The sequence below is a fragment of the Tetranychus urticae genome, chromosome 2, assembly GCF_039701765.1.
Source record: "Tetranychus urticae isolate SD_2017Ah chromosome 2, NJAU_TeUrti_SD_1.0, whole genome shotgun sequence".
Classification (NCBI taxonomy): domain Eukaryota; kingdom Metazoa; phylum Arthropoda; class Arachnida; order Trombidiformes; family Tetranychidae; genus Tetranychus; species Tetranychus urticae.
Window position 1 is genome coordinate 5,507,387 of NC_142959.1, and position 25,336 is coordinate 5,532,722.

Here is a 25,336-nt window from a genome sequence, read left to right on the forward strand (position 1 = left end):
CCATTTATTGTGGCATAAAACTATTATTGACTCACATCGTTAATTTTTCATCATTCTGTGTAGTCGGTATTAGTCTAGATTTTAGTTTTAAATATCCATTGTTTTACGATAATAATTAGACAAAAGCCAATCAACACTTTTATTTGTAAAGCTTTTCTTTTATTTATTCAATACAACTTTCATTTGTTTTAAATAAAGTGGCATTTTTTTCTTAATAACTTTTATTCAAATCTTAATCTTAATTCAGTAGTAGTGGTAATGTCAGTCAAGTTATGAATATAATTACATTTACTTGAACCAAAATCAAAGACTTGTTTTTTGAGTTGAGCTGTTTACTTCAAGGTATCCAATGGCAACCATGAAGACGTGTATTAAATAAATGTTTACATGTTTCGTATATTTTGAGTTTACCTATTATGTGTGTCGATATTTAATTCTGTGTCTCTTTCTCAGTCTTCCCAATTTTAATTATCTTCACCACCTGGCTTATCAATTAAAAAGCCTTAAGTCCATAATTCATCACATAACATCTTTAATGCGTGTTATAGAAACTTCAAACTGATAGACTTTATAATATGATCATATTTGTGTGTTTTTTATGCCTACAGCTTGTACCCAATGACTCTTGTTTTTATTTAAAGTAAGCAGTAACATCGTAATGATTTGCTGCTGATTTCATTATTTTACTTATGAAATTCCAATATTGAATTAGTCTTTTTCATAAGGTGAGTAAACTGTGCTACGTTTTACTATCAAAACCGATTGTTAGAAATGGAAAGTAGACCTCAACATTTCACTCATTTGAACATTCACTTTCTCATTTTGACCGGGCATTTCACCCTTTTGACCAAAATAAATCTTTAAGAAGATTAGTGAAACTCCATTTCCTTCATTTGACTCTCCATTTCAGAGTTTGGTTTTTTCATTTCAAACAATCGGTTTTGACAGTACGTTTACTTAAGAACCTATCTTAGCTTCTCTATCATCTCTATTTTGATTTATCATCTGTTTTCATATTCCTGTTTTTCTCTATTTAGATCTACTTTGGTGAATGTGTTTGAAGTTAAAATGACTTTGATCAACCGAGGAATCAACTATGTCACCATCTGGTTTTCTACATTGGTTACTTTCATTATTCTTGGGATTCGCAAAATAAAACCAGCTTCAGCTTTAACCCATTCATTATCTGTTGATTCTTTTAGATCATCTACGCCTCAAGAGAAATTTGATGAGCTTCTAGATAATGAAGAATATGAGGAAGCATTGAAAATTGCTAAAAGACATAATCTTAATGCTGATCCTGTTTATAAAAAGAAGTGGACCAAATCAAGGATTACAACTGATACCATTAGACTTCTTTTGACTCCAATTCAAGATCATAGTTGGGTTATTTCACAGTGTTTAACTGGTATCGCTAATGACATTGATTCAAATCGTGAATTGCTACAATTTGGCCAGGCCTTAGTTGAAGAACTCCTGGATTCAACTGAAAGTAAAAAGAACCAGGACGATGGAAAATCAGTTCAAAGTGGTGGTGAAAGCAAAACTATCCATGCTGTGGACGAGATAGTTGATGGAGATGAAATTTCAGATGTCAGCTCTAATTTATCCTCTGAGTCCTTAATAAATGATGGATTTGAATGGCAAGATTTGACTAAAGTTGATTTCAATCATATGGAGGAGGATGTGGAAGTCTTGTTTACATATAGATACCTATTCATTAAATATCTTGTCCGTTTAAAGTCATTTGAGAAAATTTTATCTTGCAACTCTAGAGACCCTGAGTGTATTGACCAAGACCATTGGAAACATTTCAGGAACGCTTCATGTTTTGAGATACTTCTTGACCTTGCTCATAAAAGTGAATGGCGATCTATCAAAATCATCCTTTCTCGTCATGTTCTTGATACTAAAGAACACTGGTTGACCATACTTTCAAATTTTCCCGAAACACTTAAACCTGCCTTGTACCAAGATTTATTACCTTGTTCTGATAATGAAAGTGGTGAAATTTATCCGTCATTCAAACAACAACTGAAACGGGATTCTAGCACCCATGATGAAATTGAATGGTGTTATCAATTGCGGGATATATTAAAGTTGGAGCAAAATCAAAACCAATTCATAGAGAATTTTTATGAAAAGAATCCTTTCTTCTCCGACTTCCGTAGAGTAAAGCTGGATACAAGTGTCGTATCCTCATGGTTCCTCATTCGAGCTCGCGAAATTGAAGTCAGATCATCTTTAGTCTCTAATGCTATTGAGTTATTGGAACTTGGTATAGATCGTAATATTCCTGATTTGTATGTATTCAAAGATGATCTTGATACTTATGCAACTTTGGTTTATCAATGTTTTCCCATGTACAACTTGGATGATATTGGTTTCAGTGAATTTGAACGGCTGTCAAAAGAAGAACGAGTTAATTTGTTAATGTTAGGAGCTAGTGATGATGAAAAACGTTTCAGCGACTGTCTACATCGATTTCTACTTCCATATCTTCATAAAATATCTCAAGACCAGAAAGAAGAGAAGGAACTTTTGTGGGATTTTATTGTTAATTCAGCCAAACACAAACTAAACATTGTGCAAAAATTATTCATTGATTATAAAATGAGTAAAGAGCTGGGCTCTATTTCTGGACAAGAAATTATTCAAAGTGAAGAAGAATTGGTTGATTATGGTATAAAATGTATCTATGCAAATGAACGTACGGATCAATTGGATGCTGCATTCAACATCGTCGAAACATTTCCAGAGCCAGATAGTCAATTTTTCCTATTGGACAAAGAGCGAAATGATAAAACCATTCGATTGTATAAAAGGTTGGAAGTTGCTGAGCTTCTTGAGCAATACAATTATTATATTACCGTTCAGAGACTGGAAGAAATGGTTAATGAAAAAGACAAAGCAGGGATTAAAGGTATCTTGAATAAGATAACTCGAGATTTTTGTCGTAAGGTCGACTCCGTCACTTTAAAAGAACAAGATTGGTTACAATTTTTAAAGGATCTCGAACGCATAAGAAATTCCTGTTTTTTTGGTTTTTTCCCTCTTGAAGATGTTTACGAGGTTTTTATCAAAGGAATACTAACCTCTGGAAGACTGGAACACTTTAGATTTATATCAAATTTTATGCAACTCGACCCCAACCTGCCTTCAAATAGATTGATTTCTTACGATAAATCAGTTGAGATAATTCTTGATGCCGCTCAACATTATGTCAATTCGGCCAATTCTGTCACTGATGAAATTATTGACACAGCGAAAAAGTGTTTGGCTATTCTAGGAGAAGCTGCTGCCTCTAAAGTAATTGGAATCAAAAAAGAGAAAGATTTCATTGAAGCATTGTCCATTTTAGGAAAAGATTTTGACTTTAATATTCTACCAATTCAGATAAGATTGATGGAAGACTCCAAAATTGAATTGATTCATCAAATAATTTCAAGTTCACCTAAAGCTTACAAGAAAACCAATGAATTTATAAAATTGTCCAAAATATTAAACATCTTTGGAGATGAAAGCTCCGATGAAGCCACTGAAGTTAAACTTCTCACTATACTTGGAAATTATGCTTACGAAAGACAGGATTACAATCATTGTTGGAGTTTGTGTAAGATAATTATCGACAAGAACTACACAACTGGGTGGAGATTATGTGAACTTTTGGGAAATTCATCATCATTTAAGAATAACTATTCTCGACTGAAACTACTCTCATTTGCAGTAATTCATTGTGATGATGATGGACTTATTTTTGAAATTTTAAGCAACATCAAAAAATTAAAATTGGTTTTATTAGAAGAGTCGATGAATTGTTTGAAGCAGCAAGAGCAACACGAGTTATCTGGTTTACCATCAACATTCTCATCGATTTCATCTACATCATCATCTTTGTTATCTTCACTTCCAACCATCGAGATTACAAGTAAACTAATTAAATCAATGACTAGACTAGCTGAACAAGGCAATACAGAATCGGAGTCAAATGCAATAAAGCAAACACCTTTAAACCAATCGTACAACTCGATAAATATCAATCCATTTTATTACGATGCCTTTCCAAACAATTCTCACTTTAACTTCAACCTAAACAATTTTGATTATTCCTATCTGGGCTTTGGTGATCTTTATTCAAATCAAATTAATCTGGAGCTATCTAATCATCAAATTAAGCTGCGAACAGAAATGCTCAAGAAAGATATAAACTGGGAAACAGTACGCTCTTTATGCATCCAATTAAGCAGTTATCACCTACCTGTTGACACTTTATTGTGTATTTCATCTATTCTACCTCTCAAAGGAGACAATGACGAGCTTCCATTTAAAAAAATTAGTCCTAAATCGCCTGCTTTGATTTTCACGGCATTATATTTTTACTCTCTTGTACTTTACTTGAAAAACCTTGGTCTCCGTGGTAAAGATGATTGGCCTAACAATATTGCTTCCGAACCAATGAGCTCAATAATTACTAAAGCTGATCAAATCTGTAAAGAATCATATTCCAATGAACCTGATTATCCATTTAAAAGAGAGAAACAATTGATCGAACAATACTTTGAAATGTATTGCAATATCATTCAAAGTGATACTATTGCTTCTCTTGATTCTAGTGTTGATGTGGAGAGGTTTGCCTGTGAAATTGATTATCGCAATGACACCCTACTTGGTTTAGCAATGACTACGGATGAGAAAATTTTCAATGTTGTCATTTCATTGGGAAAACAGTATTCAGTGCCTTTAATGGATTTATATCTAACCCACCTGGAATTTTTACTCACTGATCCTACGAATGATGTAGAGCTGATTGCGAACAAAGTATTTAAAAACGATGATTTTGAGGCGATTCTTAAAGAAAATGCTAACCAATTGGAAAACTATTTCGAGAAGAGGATATTTCCATTGGTTTCACCTGATGACCACAACAGATTGGTTCTCTGTTATCAAATTATTGAAAAATTTTGTTATCCACCAGTTTCATCCTCTTCATCTGATGAAAACGTTGAACCTGGTGATGTTGAAAAAATTTAATTCTACAAACCAATGTAAAACAATGTTAATATTCATAATATACAATATTTATTTTGATGTCCAAATAATTAAAGAAAAAGCTCACAGCTTAACCAATAAATTCGTTTTCTTCTTTTTCCAATGGTCAAGTCTTTTAATCTGTCTAATCAATTCAGCTCAGAACGAGATTAAAATCTAATTCTTAGGTTAAAATGTGCTTCTTTTTTTAGGATTATTTTCTACCACTCAGATCGAGCTAATTCCCAACTGTCTAGTAATTAAACTAGTCAGTTACGGTCATCAATGAATGTTAGTGACTACGCTAACATCCAGCTTCCCGCTCAGGAAAAAGCTCCTAACCTCCTCATCGTGGCTAAGTTGGACTTCGTTTTGTCAACGAAACGTCCCAATCATACTAAAGAAATGATCCTTTGAAGTATGATCTTAACTTTAATGGTAATTAAGGCAATTATATATATTCAAATCATTCTGTTGTGAAAACAGTTTCCCTTTTTAATGGTTCCATTCCATCTAATTAAGACTTTTTCAATCACCGCTCGGAACTACATCTACTGAATTGAGTTTTTTAAACATTAATTTCTATTCATTTCCAGAATTTTTTGAACAATTTATCCGATCCAATCAATACAATAATCTCATAGAGACCAACCATGTGCGCCAGTTGAACTCAAGTCTACAGTGTACATCACCTTACTAATCATGTGTGTGTTACAATTTTGCACCTTTTTTGAATTTTGTTTACCCTTTTGTTTCTTGTTTATTTGACTTTAATCAATGTATCTACTTGTGGTGAATTTAATCAATTGGTTTCTAATGGAATATCAATAATAGTCGATCATCTCATTGTTATTGACTATTCTGTGGGTCTGTCGATAGGCTTTTCCACATGAGTATGTTTATAATGTTTTCTTTTTACAATATTTTTGATAATTTCTTGTTAATTGCTGCCATCATCTTCATTCAACCTTCAATGTGAACTTAATCAACAACTTATAATTGTGTATGCTGGCTCGAATTGATTAGATAATGCAAATCCATGGAAAATAAAAATTTCTTTATCCATGGGTTGTCATTTTCTGACAATTGTAATAATATTCATTCGATAAGAAGCAATTACATCCAGTTATCTTGATGATCACTTCACACAGAATTAATTTCTGCCTCGAAAATCTCCAGGAATCAAGTTTTCAAGTTGATCATCTAAATGATATTGGATAGATAGTTGCGATTTTTTGATAACAAAAGGTAAATCTGTTTCAATGTTCTCAAGTTTTTTAAGTTGCTTAAGATTGTAAAGACTGGTAAAATATTTAAATAATAATGATCTAATCAGATTCAATTTTTCCCTTTTTCCAGGCTTGATATTGATCTCATCTTCAAATCTAATTATTGTGATCGCCACCGAGATAGATTGATTATTATCACTCAAAAGCAATTAACGAGATGTCTTGAGACAAATCAAATGATCCCAGGTCTATTTCATTTCAACAAGTGGTAAATAAACCAAAAAACCGCAACCAAATTTGAACAAACTGTCCTCATTAATCAACTTGGCCCACAAAATTTTAAGAAATGATGTCATTTGTAGAGAGGATTTTCTCAGGATTACTCAAAGTTTGTTTTTGGTAAAGACTTTGGTTGACATGGAAAAGCAACGAGACATAGGAAACTCTGTATTCTGGTGGATTTTAGCAGCTGATTATGATCTCTTTATCTGCTTGATTGTCGATTATTTATTGTTATTTATATGATGATCAATGATCATATTTCGATTATCATTTTGGACATCATGAAGATAATAATTACGATGATTATGAGCCCAATTTAAGAGGAAAATCAATACTATGGTGAGATAAACAAATTGAGACAGATGGATGGGAGAGAGAGAAGAAAGAGAGATGAGGCATAATGAGGCATAAAGGTAGTTGTTAAGATTGAATGGTGAAGATGAGAGAATAAAATCGAAAGATCTTAGATAAGATGTGTCTTCTTGTTATTTAACTAAAACTGTGATTAACTTTGATTATTACCGAGATTGGGATCATCATCATAATCAAATCTTCTTTCTTTCTGCTTACTCTCTTTTTTTTACCATTTCACATTGACTCTCTGTGAATACATATCTTAGACTTCCTCTCTCTGTGTCTCTCTAGTTTGATAAAATTACATTTAAAACCAGTTACCAATTCAATTTAATCAACACTGTGAATCAAACCAGTTTTTGGACATCACCATTAATCAACAGTTTATATTATATCTTGTGATTACCCAGAAACTAGTCTATTAATTTATATTAATTTGTATCAATTTTGATATTTTTGTTTTGTTTTGTTTTTATTTTGTTTACCTTTTTTTCATTTTCCAACGCTTCTTTATCGCCGTTTTTTTAGTGTCTGTTTGACAATCCACAAATTAACATATTAATTTAACCTCATATTTTCCGACTAATTTACTCAAATCAGTGATAATACTAAATAATCATGTCTGACATAGATCTTGAAGACGGTTTCTCCGCTAAACAGTTGTTTGCAGCCGGTGATGGATTGACTTACAAGTGAGTAACCTTTTCAACAATAATTGCTTAGTGTCATCGATTGATTTCATTCTGGTCAATTTCATGGATTGTCATTTTATTGTTGCCATCATATTAACATTTACAATCTTTGTAATTACAGTGACATCCTCATTCTTCCAGGATACATTGATTTTCCAGCCGATGATGTTGTAAGTATTTTTTACCCTTTCTATCCAATTTTGCAATGTTAATATGATTTTAAATTTTCCTTTTGTTATATTACAGATATTGACGTCTAAATTGACTAAAAATTTGGCCCTTCAAGCACCACTTGTTTCATCTCCAATGGACACTGTTACTGAATCAGAAATGGCCATTGCAATGGCGGTAAGTTTATTTTTTAAAGCCGAATATTCTGCTAGTCTTTACTATTTGGGCTATATGATTAATTAATCATGTTCATGTCTTTTTATAGCTTTGCGGAGGAATTGGTATCATCCATCACAACTGCACAGAAGAATTCCAAGCTAAAGAAGTAGAGAAAGTTAAAGTAAGTGCATCAATAAATCATTGTGTTTCCAATACTCTAAATCTGGTTGCATTTGTATTTCAGAAATACAAACATGGTTTCATTCGGGATCCTGTGGTTATGAGTCCTCAAAATACCGTTCGTGATGTTGTTGAAATTAAAAGAAAAAAAGGTTTCGCTGGTATACCAGTTACTGAAACCGGTAAAATTGGGGGCAAATTGCTGGGCATTGTGACCTCTCGAGATATTGATTTCATTAAGAATGAAGATCTAGACACACCGTTGGTAAAAGTAATGACCAAAGGAGAGGCATTAGTAACTCTAACCGAGAGTCCATCATCTGGTTTAAGACTCCAAGAAGCCAATGAGATCCTACAACGTTCAAAGAAGGGCAAATTGCCTATTGTTAATAATAAAGGAGAATTGATTGCTCTTATATCGAGAACCGATTTGAAAAAAAGTCGAGATTATCCTCTTTCATCTAAGGACGACAATGGTCAACTTCTTGTTGGAGCTGCTATTGGCACTCGAGACACCGATAAAAATCGTCTCAAGTTATTGGTCGATGCTGGGGTTGATGTCATTATTCTTGTAGGTTATCATGTTAATTCAATCAATTTTATTAGATATTTGCCCTATTCTTCTTATCTAATATTCTACTTCTCCTCTATTTGTTTCTTTCTCAATGATTTTGATAATGATCATGATTACGTTGTATTCCTATCATGATAAAGGATTCTTCCCAAGGAAACTCATGTTATCAACTTGAGATGATCAAGTTTATTAAGAAAACTTATCCAAGGCTCCAAGTTATCGGTGGAAATGGTAAGTTAAAAAACATATCAAGATGAAAAAACACTTATTTCCATAAGTTAGATCTTGCACAAAAATTTAGTGTACCTTCAATTTAATTGATATAACTTTTATTTTACAATAGTTGTAACAACTCGTCAAGCTAAAAACTTGATCGATGCTGGTGTGGATGGACTTCGTGTTGGTATGGGTTCAGGATCCATTTGCATTACTCAAGAAGTCATGGCTTGTGGTCGCTCCCAAGCATCTGCTGTTTATAAAGTAGCTCAATATGCTAGCAAATTTGGAGTACCAATCATTGCTGATGGTGGTATCTCTTCCGTTGGACATATCATTAAAGCTCTTGCTCTGGGTGCATCATGTGTTATGATGGGATCCATGTTAGCTGGAACAACAGAAGCACCCGGTGAATATTATTTTTCAAATGGTGTTCGTTTGAAGAAATATCGAGGTATGGGTTCATTAGATGCCATGGAATCTAAAGATGGAACTGGAAGTCGTCAAAGATATTTCCAAGGGTAAATAACTTTTATATTTATCTTATTTAATCTCTAATTTAATTGTTTCTAATCATAATTTCATGTTCTTTATTTTCTTCATTGTCATTTCGTTCTCTTTAACAGTGATGTTGATGAAGTTAGGGTTGCTCAAGGTGTGACTGGATCAATTGTTGATAAAGGATCAATTCATAGATATGTACCTTACCTTATTGCTGGAATCAGATATGGTTGTCAAGACATTGGTTGTCGAAGCTTAGAAATCTTAAGGTAAATTAAATTTTAAATTATTGCCTGTTTTATTAAAACCGTCAAATTTCTCTAATTTTTATATTCTAATTACATTTTATTTTCATTTTATATTTTAGGGAATACATGTACAAGGGAGAACTTAAATTTGAAAAGAGAACAGCTTCTGCACAAGTTGAAGGCGGTGTTCATGGACTTTACTCGTAAGTTCATTTTCCTCCAAATGTCAACTATTTTAGTCAAACACTAACTTAACATTGATCGTCATCGTAAATCCATCATCAACTAATGTATTTTTTGTCTCATCTATCTTTACTTACAGATTTGAAAAGCGACTTTATTAGAAGCCAAACCACAAGAAAAGTCAAAATATACTTGAAATTATTAATATCGTTAACCTAAAGTCATTCCATGAAATCATATTTTTCGTTCCTTTTCTCACAATTTTTGAAGTTGAGAAAAAATTGAAATCGTTGTCTTTTTACAAATCATGTCACAAAATGCTGTCTTTCTAAAGTTAACTTTTCTTCGTTTATATTTCTCCTCTTTTCTTTTCTTTCTCTGAACAATTTTCTAAATCTCAAGACTTTTCAATTTTATAAAAAATCAAAGTGAACAAGAGCTAAATTATAATCATCTACAAACGAAAAAAGCTTATTGAGATTAAACCAGTTAAACAAACGCAGAATCTATACAATATATAAAGAAATGTATTAAATTAAAAATTGTGGCCAAAATAAAATAATTTTTAACCATGCGAAAGTGGACAGTGGACTACAACGACATAAAATAGTCAGACATTTCTTTGCACTTATGTTTCTTTGAAAATCATGTTTAAACAGGCTTAGGGAACAAAAGCAGAATCCATATGAAAATAAATTGGATAAGATATTATCTGGTTTTCCAGAAAGCCTTGCTACTGAAGTATCATCATTGTTCATGGCTTCAAACTATTTACGTGAAACACACTTACAAAAACTTAAAATCGAATGGATGTTTTGCTGCGAATTTATCATTTTTTTAATTTCGATTGATCACTAAATTTAAGAAAAACATGAAAATTGATATTGAAAAAGAGGAAATCATGAACAATTATTATATTACCTATGAATTTCGTAACTGATGATTAATATTAAGGGATAATGTACGGAATAATTGAGGGAAAATTATCATTAGACTGTTCCGTTAATCAATATTACATTCATTTCCGCACACATTCACCACATTTATTTCCATGGAGTAAAACATTCAAAGTATAGTTTCAAAAAGCCAAAGGTTCACATACATTCCATCATTTGAATCAGAATAATTAACTTGGCTGACATTACCATTACCACTGAATTAAGATTAAGATTTGAATAAAAGTTATTAAGAAAAAAATGCCACTTTATTTAAAACAAATGAAAGTTGTATTGAATAAATAAAAGAAAAGCTTTACAAATAAACGTGTTGATTGGCTTTTGTCTAATTATTATCGTAAAACAATGAAACTAAAATCACGACTAATACCGATTACACAGAATGATAAAAAATTAACGATGAGCGTCAAAAATAGTTTTATGCCACAATAAATGGTCCTCTACAAATGATTGAATATATTCATAAGCATGGTGATAGCCGCTTCTAATTTTGAACTCAAGAGACAAATTGGTTCCTCTAAAGGCATCAAACAAGTCACTATCGAAAGCATCATCCATTACCGGATCAGCACCTCCCTAAATATAAACAGAAATGAATGAAAATCAATATAAATGGAAATTATTTTACAATAACATTTACAATAATAAAATAAATTGGATCTTACCACATCAATGAATATGGTTCTTTCTGGACCTTCATAGCTTTTAATGACATGAATTGGATCATAGACCTTCCAAGATTCAACATCAGAGCCTAAATAAATGTTGAAAATTTCTTGACCGCGTTCCGTTTTAGTGGGAATGTAATTGCCTGACATGGATGTAACACTAAGAAATTTGTCTGGGTTTCGTAGAGCAATTGGTATTGACGCTGTTCCTCCCATTGAGTGACCTGAAAGTCCAATCAAATCAGGTTTAACTGGGAAAACAGTCGATGTTAATAGGGAATAAAATTCATCGACAATATAAGAATACATGTTATAATGTTTAGACCAAGGGTCAACGGTTGCATCAACATAGTAACCATATTGAGCTCCAACAGGCAATTCACCCTTTTCATCTTTAGGCTCAATTCCTCTCGGTGTTGGTTCGGGTGCTGCAATAATGAAACCATTTTTGGCAGCAAATCGTTGGATTCCCGATTTATTGGTGAAACCCCATTCACCCAGAGTCCGTCCAGTTAACCACAACATAACAGGACATTTGTCACCTTTCAATGCATTTGGAGGCAAATAAATGGCAAATTTCATTTCCCAATTGTTGGTTGAACTGTGATGAGAGTATCTTTTTTGGTAACCATCAAAAAACTTGAGACTTGATATTTCTTTAAATGATGACATTATCGATCGACTTGATTAATCCAATTGAAATTAAATGAGTTGATCCAAGCAAATCTTTACTTTTTGTTTTGTGTTTTTTAATTGTTGATCTTTAGTTCATTTGCTTTTCATCTGTTCGTTTACAATACGTAAGTGAAAGTTGAACGTGTTGAAGGGTAACAATTGAGTTTAAAGTTGGGTTTGATTTGCTGAGGTTGTCAAGCAAATCATTGATGACAAAAATAAAGGTAAAAATATCAAAATGAACAATAAGAGAGGTAGAATTATAATAATCAACTATTATAATTAACAGCAATTTAGAGAAACAAAAATATCCAATTCTTTTGTGTCTCTCTCTTTTGACTCTTCTTTTGTTTCATTGATTATTGGGATGATTGTAAGTTGATTTGGCTCCATTTTAATGATCACTTCTCCCCATTCATTGTCAGGTCCAACAATCAAGATCAATGATTTATCGGTGATCGCTAGCATTTTACTTGATTAGAATAACAATAGCTTTACGTCTCCTTATTCAATAGGAATCTTTTTTGTCGCTTTCGATAGTTAAGATAACAGAGATAATTGCATTAAATAATTAACAATCGTAGACTAGTTTAGGTTGTTTATCAATACAAATTTAAAAAAACAGTCAATTTTCGTGATGGAAATAACTTTAGTTACTTTGATGATCAGATAATGAGAAAAAAAAGAAAACAAAATTTGATTTACAAAAAATATTTGTTTTCACCAGTTGTATTGTCAATAATTACAATTGATTTTGTCTTGAGAGTTTGACGAAAAAACTTTGTTGGACAAATTTAGGCCTCTTTAAAAAAAGAAACGAGAAATATATGTATAATAATATAAGTTATCATAATGAAAACTAGTCAGAACATTGACTAACTCCGTTAGTCTGGACAGAATATGTTGTACTTTTTTTTCATCGGTGATCACGAAATCATCAGGAATAGTAAGTAGTTCGCTTCTACTCGTTTTTGTTTCAAAATTTAGTGTACAAAAAAGTATAACAATGGAAGCGTAGAATATTTTTTCATTGTTTTTCACAATAATGATTGAATGATTATAAACTCATGAGTCTGGCAAGATGGTTGGTAAAAGCGTGGTGGTTGAAGGACGGGAAAATATGTAAGGCCAGGGAGACCTAAAATATCCTTGAGATATTCATGTTGGCTTCCTTGATGTTACTTTGTTACATTGGCACTTGAAATTTTTGTTTGGAAGGTCATGATGTAAATGTACATGTTGATAACCAGGTTGAAGGAAATCGAAATAATCTTTTCCTTTATCTACATTCCATTTGCTTTTGCTTGATATTTTTCAGTTTATCCAAAGGTTTGAAGGTAGACTTTGAAAGCAAGTTTAAATGTTTTAGATTTGGGTTTTATATTTACATGGGTGATGATCAATGTTTATGATTAGAAGCTTCCTGATTCATTTTTACATCGATAGTAAACTCATTTACCACCAGCTTTGATTGAAACTCCAGGAACGCAGGATGAATAAAAATAGTAACTTTTATGAGAACTGGAACAAGTTAATTAGGTTGGTCCTTTGGTCATTAACTAAATGTAACCTCAAAAAATGCATTATTTTCACTTGATTTTCCATTCAAAATGTCAGAAGATGATTCTTTTCTCATGACACTTGAATCAATAGAGCAGAAGTAGGAACCTTTAGATTCAATTAGAACACCATTTTCGTTATCAAGAATGTCCTTGCGATTGTTGATGAAATTTTCATGTTTCATTTTAAATTCCAGATCTTCTTCCCTTTCCTCTTCATCTTCATCGTAATTGAATGAATCAGTATCTTTCTCACTTTGCAAATGATCGTCATTATGTTTACAGATTGAACCAACAATATCAGAACAAGAATCAGCAGGATACATCATGGCATCAGATGTGGAAGCTTGACTTGAAATACTTTTACTGCTACTGGGCTCTTCTTCATCTTCATCCGTCTCTTCAGTTTCCCCTCCTTTCGGGCAATAATCATCTTGAGATAGTTGTAAGCCAAGTTGCGATAACCGAGAATTAACCATCTCAATGGACCTCATTTCAGGTTTAATCTCAGCGCCAACACCAGGTTCTCTCTTTAAATGCTTAAGCAGGGAACAATTACGCTTCTCATGAATCTCTTCGGAAATTGCCTCCAATTCTCTGAGAGTAGCTGCATAACGGGCTTTTGAGCAATTAATTTGACTTATGATTGATTCAATTTCTTCCTTGATTGAGCCTAGCTGTTTTTGAAATCTGGTAAAGAAAGAATAAAATAGATTATTAGAAAATATAATTTATGATGTTTAAGGTTTCATTAAAAAGTAATGTGAAATAATTTAATATTCAGCTCAGAAGGCAGATTCAAGTGACACACTAACCAAGAAAACATAGCAACATGAACAACTCACTAAGTAAGCTGACATGTTCACCAAGCTGTGCAAGATTTTTCATCAAAGAAAAGATGTGAGAAGAAGAAAATGTATAACAAAGATGAGGTGAAATCATGATTAACCGGATAACAAGTCAAGTTACCCAGAAAAAAGAGTAAAGCATAACACAATGTAAGACTAAACCATTACGGAATCAAAAGGGTTGGCCCTGAACTTGATCAAGTGCAACAGGAAAAGCTGACCGAGTAAACTAAATGATGAATGATGCGAGTCGAGTAGAAGCTGAATGAATGGGCAAAAAATGGTCAGTCGGAAACTATTTATGAAAAATTTTCGTACCAACAAAGAGCGAAGAGTAAATGTAATTTTTGAAACATCAAGACCAAGTCAAGAGAACGATTCAAAACAAGATTGAAAATGTTACAGCAAATGTTGAAAATGAATAAATGTTTCAATTGTAATTAACAATCGAAATATTTCTTCAGTTAAAAATAACAAATGACTTTGAGCAAATGTATCTAAAAAATTGTACAAAAGTGAAATTAATTTAGAGTAAGCTTTTTGAAATGAAATAATTTCATGCAGCAGCATGTAAATAGTTATGAAACAATTCGGCATGTTTCTACAAAAATAGAAAGTGGAAAATGAATTAGCAATTAGTTTAAATTGGTGAATCGATTTGGAGGGTTTGGTTTGGTTTCATTGCAATCAATCGGGAAGAGAGTTTAACATTTAAGATGAGAATTGAAATTTGACCGGAAATATTACAATCTGAGAATCTGAAAATTGCATGATTAGAATCGTAAATGATTTGTTAACAACATTAACAAGTCTGGATCAAGTTGAGTGAGTAAAGTGTAAAGTTGAAAGTGCAATTTGAGAGCAAAATTGGATAAAGAAACGCAATGCAAGTTCAATGGATGAATTGAAAACAAAAGGTCAAAAATGGTGGAAAGACTAGAATTATCAACATTTATTATTACCTGATTTCAACTTGTTTCAAGATTAAACTTGGTAATCAACTGATTTACCTTGAAACAAGTGTGCTTATGTATAAAGCTTTAGTTAATAGCAGTTAAACATGATAAAACAGATAAGGCTGTTTAATAAATTAACAATTTTCCAATTGATGGAAACATCACATGGAATTTTTGGTTCACTAAATTGATTGAAATATGATAGTTAAACAAGAGAGTTTTATAATTACTTGAAGGTTAGATTACAATTCATTTCTACCTTTTTTCCGATAGAAAATGTAATCAACAAATTAAAATAATTCAACTTTTTACATTTCCATGCATTTTTGTTGAGTCGATAATATCAAATCAATCAAAATCAATCGGTGTTAACTGATGGATCGGAGAACAGAAAAAAAATCATTATTCAATGCATTGTAGATGTAACAAATATATTGAATAAACAGCATAAATCACGAGGTCGTGTAAAAAATACAGTAAAAGGTATATGTCGTTGACTTTATGACTTATCAAACTTGACATTATGTAAGATTCATGATGAACAACCTTCATTGGATAAATGGATTGAGAATTCATGGGTTGTTAAGTGACGTTATTGAAAAAAAGGAACAGCAAAAGGTGATTAAAATCAAGAGACGACTTAAGAGCCAAATGGTTAGATTAATAATAGAGAGATTAAGGAGAAGAGAGAAGAAAGAAGAAGAAAAGAAAGAGAGAGAAACAAAATCAATACAGTAAATTGCAATTGAGTGAAAACTGTTGGAACTAATGATGAGATGAATTGAGATTGTGAGAAAAGCAAAAATCCTTCAAAAAATATTTTCTCCTTTATACATAATTTGAAGTAATGTAAGTGTTTGTTACTGCAGCAAAATATGCACATCATTCATCATCACCATGATCATCAACAGTTACATTATCAACATGTTCGTCAACTAAATTAGTAGTTAATAACGGTGAATATATGAACAACTGAAACATGACACAATAAAATTCATTCATTTGACGATCACTGAAAGAGGATAGCTCGAAACAAATAACGGCATCAGCAGGAAGTTGTAACTCATTTGGTTAAATATTTCTGCACAATCATTTTTTCTTAGCCTTTTGGACTGGTGATATTTTGAGCAAGCTTGAACCTGTTGATAATAGAGATGAAGGCGATGATGATGATGATTATCAGTGAGGCTATGTTGATAAAAGAGTAACAAAATGAAATGCCTTTTTTACTTTTACTAATTCTTCCGTGTTTAACCGGAAAATAGTGATGCAAATCAAACAATAGCTTTTCCATGAGAAATGATGAATAAACAATGAAACATGTGACTTTTAAGCTCGATAGAACCTTGAATTAAGTTGATTATCATGAGGGGCAGTAATTTAAATTTGATTCTGCTTTTTAAACGATTGAATGCGCCACTAAAAAGTATTTCAGAACAATCTTCATAATGGATGAAATCTTAATTAAAATTGTGAATAGGAGAGATTTCGATTTAAAGCTTTATCGCTTTTTTTCGTGGAAAAAAACTAACAGCTTTCAAGTCTCAAAATAACAGCAAGTCTGTATATTGAATAAACCTTTAAAACATAATCACCAGTAAAACGTTATTAAAAAAACCATCAATAAGTGATGTCACCATAGATAAGAAATGCCATAAAAAAATTGATTGAAAAGATGATGATAGTTTGTTTGGAGAAAATTCCGAATTGTAAACACAAATTCGCGCATAAAATGAAACACAATCACAGAGATTCAGAAGAAACTAACCTTTTCTTTTCCTCGAAATAACGCTTTGATCGATGTAAAGATCCTTTCAGTTTTTTCTTTAAATCGACAACCACCATCTCAGCTGAATGGAAATCTTTCATTGAATTGTGGTGGAGTCTTTCACTTTCTTTTTTCATCGTCTCAGCCTCCATTAATTTTATATTTGCTTGATTGAGCATTTCTTGCCAGGTTGTATCAAACTCATGAGCGGCTGAGTTGAATTTTTTTTCGGCCAAGTTGATTCGTTCTTTTGCTTCCAAATAAGCTTGACAGGCTTTCTCAAAGTTAATGGCTGCCTTTTGACATTTGGCTTGTACTTCAGTTAATCTGTCTTTGGCTTCATAGTAAGGTCGAGAATCATCAATAGATTTTCCCAGTTTGGTGGATAACAATTTTAACCGATCAGTTGATTCATTTAAAGTAATCCGAAATTTGGAATTGGCTTCTTCAAAACTTTTCTCCAGTGTATTTATTCTACCAGTCCATTTGTTCAATTCTTCCAGCTTCAAGCCAATCCGAGGATCCAAATTTGAGCCAGAATCGTCATCTTCTTCAGTAAATTTATCATCTCCACATTGATCCATCTATGGCGTTATAATGATGAATTATAAAAACAAAGAAGCAACAAAAACAAGTAGAAAATGAAAGCACAAATAAAGGACAAAGAGCAAAAGAACGGAAGACAAAGTTGAAAAAAAGCAACAAATCCTATTGAACTTATAAAATCATTATCCAGGTGTTAGGAGTATCTAGACATTGACTACGGTAAAGATGGAACTTAAAAAGGGATAAAATAAAATTGAATTTAAACTAAATTGGTGATGAACGAGTAAAAAAGTAAATCAAGAATAACTTAAGTCATGTTTTGAACGAAACCTTTACTTGAATGACTCACCAGGTGAGTGACAAAGAAGGAAACTAAAAGTTTCCATTCAAGTCACCAGGAGTTTCCTCTCTGCCATCTGTTGGCTATAAAAACAACTCGCATTTTGCCTTCAAGTCTTGCTTAAGGCAAAAGTAAAGAAGCCTTCTTGTAAGCCTGCTTTAAGGGTTTTAGGATCAGATGATTAGCAAATTGTTTGTTTCAATATTAGTTAAATACTTCCAGCTTTAACTTCCAGTTTTTACCAGTTAAATTCAGCAGATCGATTACACTCGCGAGTCGAGTCTGCTGTTGCTTTTAGTCTTCAATGGTGCTAGCCTTGTATTTTGATGAACAATTGTGAATAATTATTGGCTAAATCTAGTTTCCAACGGTTGGTGTCTTGAGATGCACAAACGATATTTAGACTTCCAATTTATCATATTTCGATGAACTATGAGCCAAACAAGCTGATGCAAGATTCAGTTATTTTCATGTTTACATCGGAATCGCCCGTCGGCCTATGAGCAATGGGATATATCAATCAAAGAGATGGAGGTGATCATTTATTCAACTCAATGAACTATTGTCAATTCTTTATTCGAATAATTTATTCCTACGTTTACTTCTAGTTTCTTGTTGATTTTTAAGGTTTATCCTTGTTTACAACTTGAAATCCTTGGAAGCTACTGTTGAAGATGATAATAAAAGTACACGCACAACTTGGTTGCTGCTGGTTAACACGATCAACAATTGAAACAGTACTTAACCCTGTGATGAAAAAAGGCCTTGCATTGATTATATTAATTTCACAACCATCATTTAAGTGTTAATTGGCTTGTACAATGTATGCCTCGTAGTAAACACAATTTAAGTGCGATCGGGTATTTTTGGATCTGCTTAGCTGCAAAGATAAAAATAAGACCAAACTTATCCAATTAAGCTAAATTAGATTTGAGCGCCTGTAAATATAAATAAAGATTAAAATTAAAATTAAACAAGCTAAGAATTAAAGAGAAAAAATTTCAAGAAAAATCGTGAATAGACTCAACCATGGATTAACCAAGCAACTGAAAATTTCTAATCATAGAGATGATCATTCCAAATCGAAATCGTCAGAATTAAGGAAACTATCAGTTAGCGAGCGATCCAAATTGTTACCAAAGGATAACTACGAATTAGGGTTAACCAGAAAAGGTTAACTAGGACCTAAATTGAAGCAAATTACGAAAGCACAGATTAATTGATGATTAACATTTATATTTTATGCATGACCATCTAAAGTTATCAAACGGCTTGTAATGTAAAAAATTATATAACCTACCAAATCAATAAATAAAGTTTTCCTTGATAAATTGTCGTTGTTTTTGATCATATTGAATGGCTCGCCTCAATTGTTTGACGTATTATTCAGGTTCCAAATGAATTACTTTCATATTCTCCTCTATTGTTGATGTTGTTATTTGCTATTTGTTTGCTGATTAATACTTTATGGTAATTTTTACCATAGATAACTTGAATCTTTCAACCAGAATACATATTAACCCTTAACACTGTGAGTTGTTTATCAAACCAGAAACAAAAAGGTAGAGAGAGTGAGAAAGATAAAAACAGTTATAATAACAATGGAAAGATGAATTAAAATCAAACAATAAACACTGGTCTTTACAGTCCAATATTAAATCAAATTAAAACAGGGTAACCATGGTAAAATCATTAAATGCTATTTAACAAACTAGACAGTCAAATAACAAACAACAGCAACAATTATCACAAGTAAATTAATTAGGTAGGTTAGTTGATTGTTGGAATAAAGTCAAGTGAGGAAGATTAACCTCACATTTCCTCAATCATTTTACCAATAGCTTTACGCTAAGAAAATCTGTTGGACTTGAATTTTAATCTGCAACACAATGGATTTGATTGTTGTTAAACCTTTCCTGGGTTTCCTGGTATTGTTCGGATTTCTCTATTTATTTGCTTTAACTCCGATTCTCGTTAATGGATTAACCGATGGAACCTGCTTTTCCAACGAAAGCTTACCACTTTTCCAATTTACCCCAGGACACTATGAGCCTGAACCTGAAGATAAGCCCTTGAGACCAGAAAGATGTTCATCCCTTTGTGCTGATGCTGAGTATCCGTTGGCAGCCATTGTATCACAAGTTTATTGTCTGTGTGGTGATGAGAGTACGATCAATTTGCTTGAATCGACTTCCAATTTGACCGCAGAAGAGTGTGATCTGGCCAGCAATATGGGAACCTTAAAAGTCTATAAGGGTGAAATTTTGCACGCTGTGAGTGGACTGAACTTAACCGTTAACCCAAGTGTAGGTTTTACTCAGGAACCACTCAATCTGACTGTTAGCTTCAAGACAGGTGTTGATGTACAGTTTAGTTTTGACTTCGGTGATGGAAGTCCACGAACTGAATGGAATGGCAGTCGTAAAGTATCTCATTCATACCAAGGAAGTGGTTATTACAAAGTTAAACTATTTGCTCGTCAACCCGCTAAGCCAGAGAGAGCGATTGTGGTCACTTCTATGGTGGTTAAAATTGTAGACAAAATTGAACCTGTGGATATTGAATTTCATTGTTTCCCAGTGATTGAGCCGGAGGAAGATTCAGGGTGTAATGTAACTGTCTTAGCTGGTCAAGATTTAAATGCAACAATTGATTTTGGAGATGCAACAGAGCCTTTGGATTTCACAGTACCAGGTAAGTTTCAAAAAGTTACTAACAGTTGAGAAAAACATTGATTACGAGATAAAGAATGTCATTCTAGCCTTTGTTCACTTTAGAGTTTTTGAAAATCTTTAAAGATTTCACTTTTATTCATTCTTTTTTATTTCTAATCTGTTTCGGGTTATCCAGATACCAGATTCAATCCATTGGGTCCATTAATTTATGACACAAACAGTACAACATACGAAGAAGCCCCTTACGGTCTTTACATCCTATCCGATTCAGCTAAATCCTATTCAAGTAATTCAAATATAAGAGCTTTAGAAGGTATTTCACCGAATGGTGGGGATTTAGAAATGATTATTTACCGTCCTTGGTGTGGCAACAACACGCCTTGTTCCCTTGGAGTGGTGTCATGTTCTCCGCCTAAAGTATTTTGCCTTCGTGACAAAAACTGTATAGAACCAAGCCCTAAGAAAACTCCAGGTTTGACTGGCGAGCCAGGAGAATGTCGCTCTCATATTGAGATTTTCCCAGAATACAAGATAGCTCGACGAGTATTGATCACTGTAACCAAAAATTATTTTTATTATCACCTATCCAAGTCTCGAGATTTCCGTATTGGTGACTTAATTGCACTTCGACTGTACGACGCCAAACTTGCCTCCGAATCAACCAACTCAACAACCAACCTTGATCTGGTATTAAATTCACCAACAGGAAACTCAGGCGATCCACCTAGAATCATTGGGTATGAAACAATGAAACCATATACTTCAAAGAAACTCTTGGTTCGTGTAATCACCTATGAAAATACAGAATTTTACTTACCACACCTTTTCGCCGATAACGGTAATTACACGGCTAAACTTACTCTAACCAGTCCATGGTTAGGTGAGGTTAAAAATTTTACCTATGACATGAAAATAGCTGTTCAAACACCAATCGACCAGATACGCTTACGAGTTTCTCCACCCAATGCTGTGGTCGGACAAAAAGTAGCTGCTACAATACGAATCAATGGTGGATCAGATGTAAAGTTGACATGGGATTTCGGTGATGGTTATAAAACACAACGTAAAGTGGACTTTGTCAAGCTGGGACAAAAGTTTGTTGAATCTCACGAGTTTACTAGTCCCGGAGTTTATCGGATAACAGTTGGGGCTTCCAATTTACAAAATAAATATGCAACAGGACAAACAATTACAGTTCAATATCCAATAACAAACGATTGGAAAATAACATCAAATTCACCTCAGCTTCTTCCAGGTAAGATAATTTCCCTTGATTCCAACTTAAAAATTGCACGATTTTTCCAATTAGACAACATATTAAGCCAAATAGATCAGTTCAAGTCGCAGTCACATTTACATCAGACTAGTCGTCTGACTAAAGCACATTTTCCCTCCATCAAGATGATCATAATTTCGCTAAAAAACACAAAGAATTTTAACATTGATTTCAGATCGGTTAACAAAAACACGAGTAGGGCCAATAAATATCATAAATCACCATTCGACTAGATAAATTTAATAACTCAAAAAGCATAAATTGACTAAAAAATTAAAAAATGGTTACAAAAAATTTAAACAACTGTTAGCTATTTCCATTTGCCATTTAAAACAAACGATAGTAGATGGCGCCAGAGAATCAACTTGAAATGAAAAGCTTTGATTTCAAAAATCAATTTCAGTTTCATTGCAATTAGATAAATCAATTTACAAATCAATAAAGCGATGAATCCATTTTCAGTTCAATTAAACTCGTTTAAACATTAAACTGTTTGAAACGTGAAAATTCTAGAAGTTAATTTGTAAGAATTGTAAATACATGTATAAAGAAAAAATTTGCTCCAAAAAATAAACTGAAAAATTGTCCAAAAAGCAGTAAAAGGACAGAAATATTGAAACAAAGATATAATCATTGAATGGTTCAATAGTTTGCAATTGTTCAGTTGAGTTGAGATGACATTTCAATGGAAACCAGTTAATCAATAATGGCAATAATTTGTAATGCAAAGGCAATTAAAGTGTTGCTCAAGTTGATCAATAATAATGAACGGATTGATCAAGTGCAATGAATGGGTCAATAAAAATTGATTTATTTGAACTTGGAAACGCAAAGGGCAACCGAACAAAACAAAAAGTTAGTTTCAAAAAGTAAGCCAATTGGTGGACACATAAAAGACAAAACTTGACCAAGCTAATTGAAAATCAAAGGATGAACTCAATGTTTGTTAACAAATATCATTACAGGGAATGAATAGAGAGCATGAAGGAAAAAAGTGCATGAATAGATGATAACAATTGAAAGATAATGGTTTGATGATTGATGAAACTGTGATCATCATATGACCAGAAAACAATCAATGGTCAATACCTATTAATGATATTTTTCAAAACTCCCTTTGTTTCCCTTCGAGATTAAGCTTAATCTTTATTCAATCCCTTGTTCAATGAAATGGAAACAAAATAATGATCGAAACATTTTTCTTTATTTATTCATGTTCTGAAGAGGGTTGAAATTTCGAAACATTTATTCCATTTTCCATCGAATTTTGAGAAATTTCGAGAGAAAAAATATTTCCATAAATATTGTCTTAGAAAATAATCTTCCCTCCCAGAGACTAGCTGATAAAATGTCACAAAATTAAGATAATTTTTCAGAGTTAATCATAAGAGACGGACGATAAAATGGATTATTTTTCCAGCAATAAACATCAATTAGTTCGTGCAAGAGTCGGCAAGGTTTACATTAGCTTACCTACTCATGACTTGTCGTTGCAAAAGAAATCCTTCTCAGTACGAAAGAAACCACAGATTCGCACAAATAGTACACGTGTACACTGGTCCTTGCAGGACGCTATCGCCCGACTGAACGCCTCTAAGTCAGAATCTTGTCATTAGTTCAAGTTGATGAAAGAAATTCGAGATTTTCTTACGAAACTGAATCTCGAGAGGAAAATCGTTTGATAGTTACTAACGATAAAGTATGAACCATAAAGTTTGTCACCAAATAAATTTCGCTTTGCATTTCAAGCAATCGGTTTTGACAGTAAAAAGCTTAATAATTTTTTGGTGATCACAAAATCAAAATGTAGCTTACATGTTAGATGAATGTCTAACAAAAAAAGTCTAGCAAAACAAAAGTGCCAATATGCTTAGCATGGTGGAAAACTTTGTAGGTCATACCTTATTCGTTCTGTTCTTGGTTAGTCTCTTGTTGGCATTATCCTTTGGAATGAATTTTCCGATAACAAATGATACTGATATAATGGTAAAAGTAATATCGCTAATGATAAGGATAATTGCTATTGAACTTTTTTTCTCGTTCCTTATTGAGTTTAATCAATCAGATATAGAATGATCATCATTCTGATTAGAAATGAATAAAGATATTAACTAATCAATATTATATCATGATAGGTTTACAACTGTTCACTTGAGAAAATCACTTTTCTATTTTTTCGTTTCCATCATAACAATCAACTTGACTTCCCTTGAGATTGCGAATGTTGAATGATTAAGGAAGAGAGAAAAAAAGTAAAAGAGAGTTTTCTGTTTGACATGAGTTTCGTGAGAATTTAGTTTATCATTATAGTTATCAAATTTTCATCATTCCCTGTTCGCCATCTACTTTTTGCTTCTCTTTTGGAAAACCTTCAATTTCAATAATTACCTGTTGACAATGATGATGAGAGCAGAAGAAAAAAGTCATGAAAAGGGGAGCGAAAATGAATTGAATGATAAGATGATTGATGATGAACATTATCATCATGGAATGACCAAGAATGAAATCTGATAAAAACAACAGAATCCAACATGAAACATGCAATATAATACAAAAGCAAAGAGGAACAAGCAAAAAGTAAACTGGAAAAGTCAATATTGATCAATCTTACAACACATTCACTTCCTTTTCATGTTATTATTACTATTATCTATCACTCATAGTTATTCAATCCAAAAGGTTACCCAAACAAAATCATCATCATCATGGTGATCATCACCATCACCAAGATAATCAATGAATGTACACAGATAGATAATGAATAATCTATTCAAGTTGAAATGGAATAGGTAAAAGCAATTCTCTATTCACCTTAACAATTAACTGTGAAACTGTTATTGGATTAACAGATCAGGGGAATGCGAAATGAATAACATTCACTCCCAGTGAATAAAGGAATACGAAAGATTGTTTACCAAACGAAATGTTGATCAGAAAATGACTGAAAAAGAATAAAATTTTTTCCTTTTTCTCTCATCAATATTGTGACACTTTTATTACCATTCATCATCCAATTAAGAGTCGCCCTAATAGATGGAGCTCAATGTTCACAGGGAGTGATTGTTATCGACACTTTTCAATGTTTTTTGCTTTTCTCTTCAACTGTTATCTAAATTGTGGTTGCATGGTGATGAGGAATCGGTAAATTGTATTACAATGAGACATATTTTTGTTAGCAATTAGATGATGCATGTAGACGCTTGGGATGTTCATGTTAATGAAGATGATATTTGAACTCGTTTTGCTCTCGTT

General features: G+C 32.6%; 5 protein-coding genes and 1 non-coding gene across 8 annotated transcripts in view; 3 read left to right on the forward strand and 3 right to left on the reverse strand.

Moving 5' to 3' along the window:
• Positions 1-263: 263 nt before the first annotated feature.
• On the forward strand, positions 264-5,152 carry LOC107366525 (NBAS subunit of NRZ tethering complex-like). The gene is made up of 2 exons (XM_015934147.3): positions 264-725; positions 1,038-5,152. Exon 2 carries the CDS (start codon positions 1,069-1,071, stop codon positions 5,029-5,031), a length of 3,963 nt encoding a protein of 1,320 aa, XP_015789633.2. The 5' UTR covers positions 264-725; positions 1,038-1,068; the 3' UTR covers positions 5,032-5,152.
• A 99-nt stretch (positions 5,153-5,251) lies between these two features.
• Positions 5,252-5,456, reverse strand: LOC112539331 (small nucleolar RNA U3). The gene has a single exon (XR_003083122.1). It is a non-coding gene; the product is annotated as a small nucleolar RNA U3 (small nucleolar RNA).
• Positions 5,457-7,240: 1,784 nt separating this feature from the next.
• Positions 7,241-10,396, forward strand: ras (Inosine-5'-monophosphate dehydrogenase ras). The gene is made up of 10 exons (XM_015933995.3): positions 7,241-7,585; positions 7,707-7,755; positions 7,832-7,933; positions 8,022-8,096; positions 8,160-8,666; positions 8,810-8,900; positions 9,013-9,406; positions 9,512-9,655; positions 9,754-9,837; positions 9,957-10,396. The coding sequence occupies exons 1-10, from the start codon at positions 7,512-7,514 to the stop codon at positions 9,976-9,978; spliced, it is 1,542 nt and encodes a 513-aa protein (XP_015789481.1). The 5' UTR covers positions 7,241-7,511; the 3' UTR covers positions 9,979-10,396.
• A 598-nt stretch (positions 10,397-10,994) lies between these two features.
• LOC107366401 (S-formylglutathione hydrolase-like) lies at positions 10,995-12,373 on the reverse strand. The gene is made up of 2 exons (XM_015933999.2): positions 11,439-12,373; positions 10,995-11,349 (listed from the first exon to the last, which is right to left on the reverse strand). The coding sequence occupies exons 1-2, from the start codon at positions 12,111-12,113 to the stop codon at positions 11,167-11,169; spliced, it is 858 nt and encodes a 285-aa protein (XP_015789485.2). The 5' UTR covers positions 12,114-12,373; the 3' UTR covers positions 10,995-11,166.
• Positions 12,374-12,745: 372 nt separating this feature from the next.
• On the reverse strand, positions 12,746-19,724 carry LOC107366400 (SH3 domain-binding protein 5-like). Of its 3 annotated transcripts, none has more exons than XM_089267758.1 (6): positions 19,434-19,724; positions 19,162-19,318; positions 18,730-19,071; positions 18,376-18,630; positions 17,248-17,831; positions 12,746-14,365 (listed from the first exon to the last, which is right to left on the reverse strand). In XM_089267758.1, the coding sequence occupies exons 5-6, from the start codon at positions 17,829-17,831 to the stop codon at positions 13,672-13,674; spliced, it is 1,278 nt and encodes a 425-aa protein (XP_089123884.1). In that variant the 5' UTR covers positions 18,376-18,630; positions 18,730-19,071; positions 19,162-19,318; positions 19,434-19,724; the 3' UTR covers positions 12,746-13,671. The 3 variants fall into 3 exon arrangements, with proteins under 3 accessions (XP_089123884.1, XP_015789483.2, XP_015789482.2); XM_015933997.3 differs by having other exon boundaries at positions 18,143-18,630; XM_015933996.3 differs by lacking the exons at positions 18,376-18,630; positions 18,730-19,071; positions 19,162-19,318; positions 19,434-19,724 and having other exon boundaries at positions 17,248-18,126.
• A 298-nt stretch (positions 19,725-20,022) lies between these two features.
• The window catches only part of LOC107366398 (uncharacterized), a 40,559-nt gene continuing 35,245 nt past the window's right edge, over positions 20,023-25,336 (forward strand). Inside the window, exons 1-2 of the mRNA XM_025161737.2 lie at positions 20,023-20,827; positions 20,984-22,063. Of these exons, the coding sequence (XP_025017505.2) occupies positions 20,023-20,827; positions 20,984-22,063 (1,885 nt within the window). The remainder of the gene's footprint in view (positions 20,828-20,983; positions 22,064-25,336) is intronic.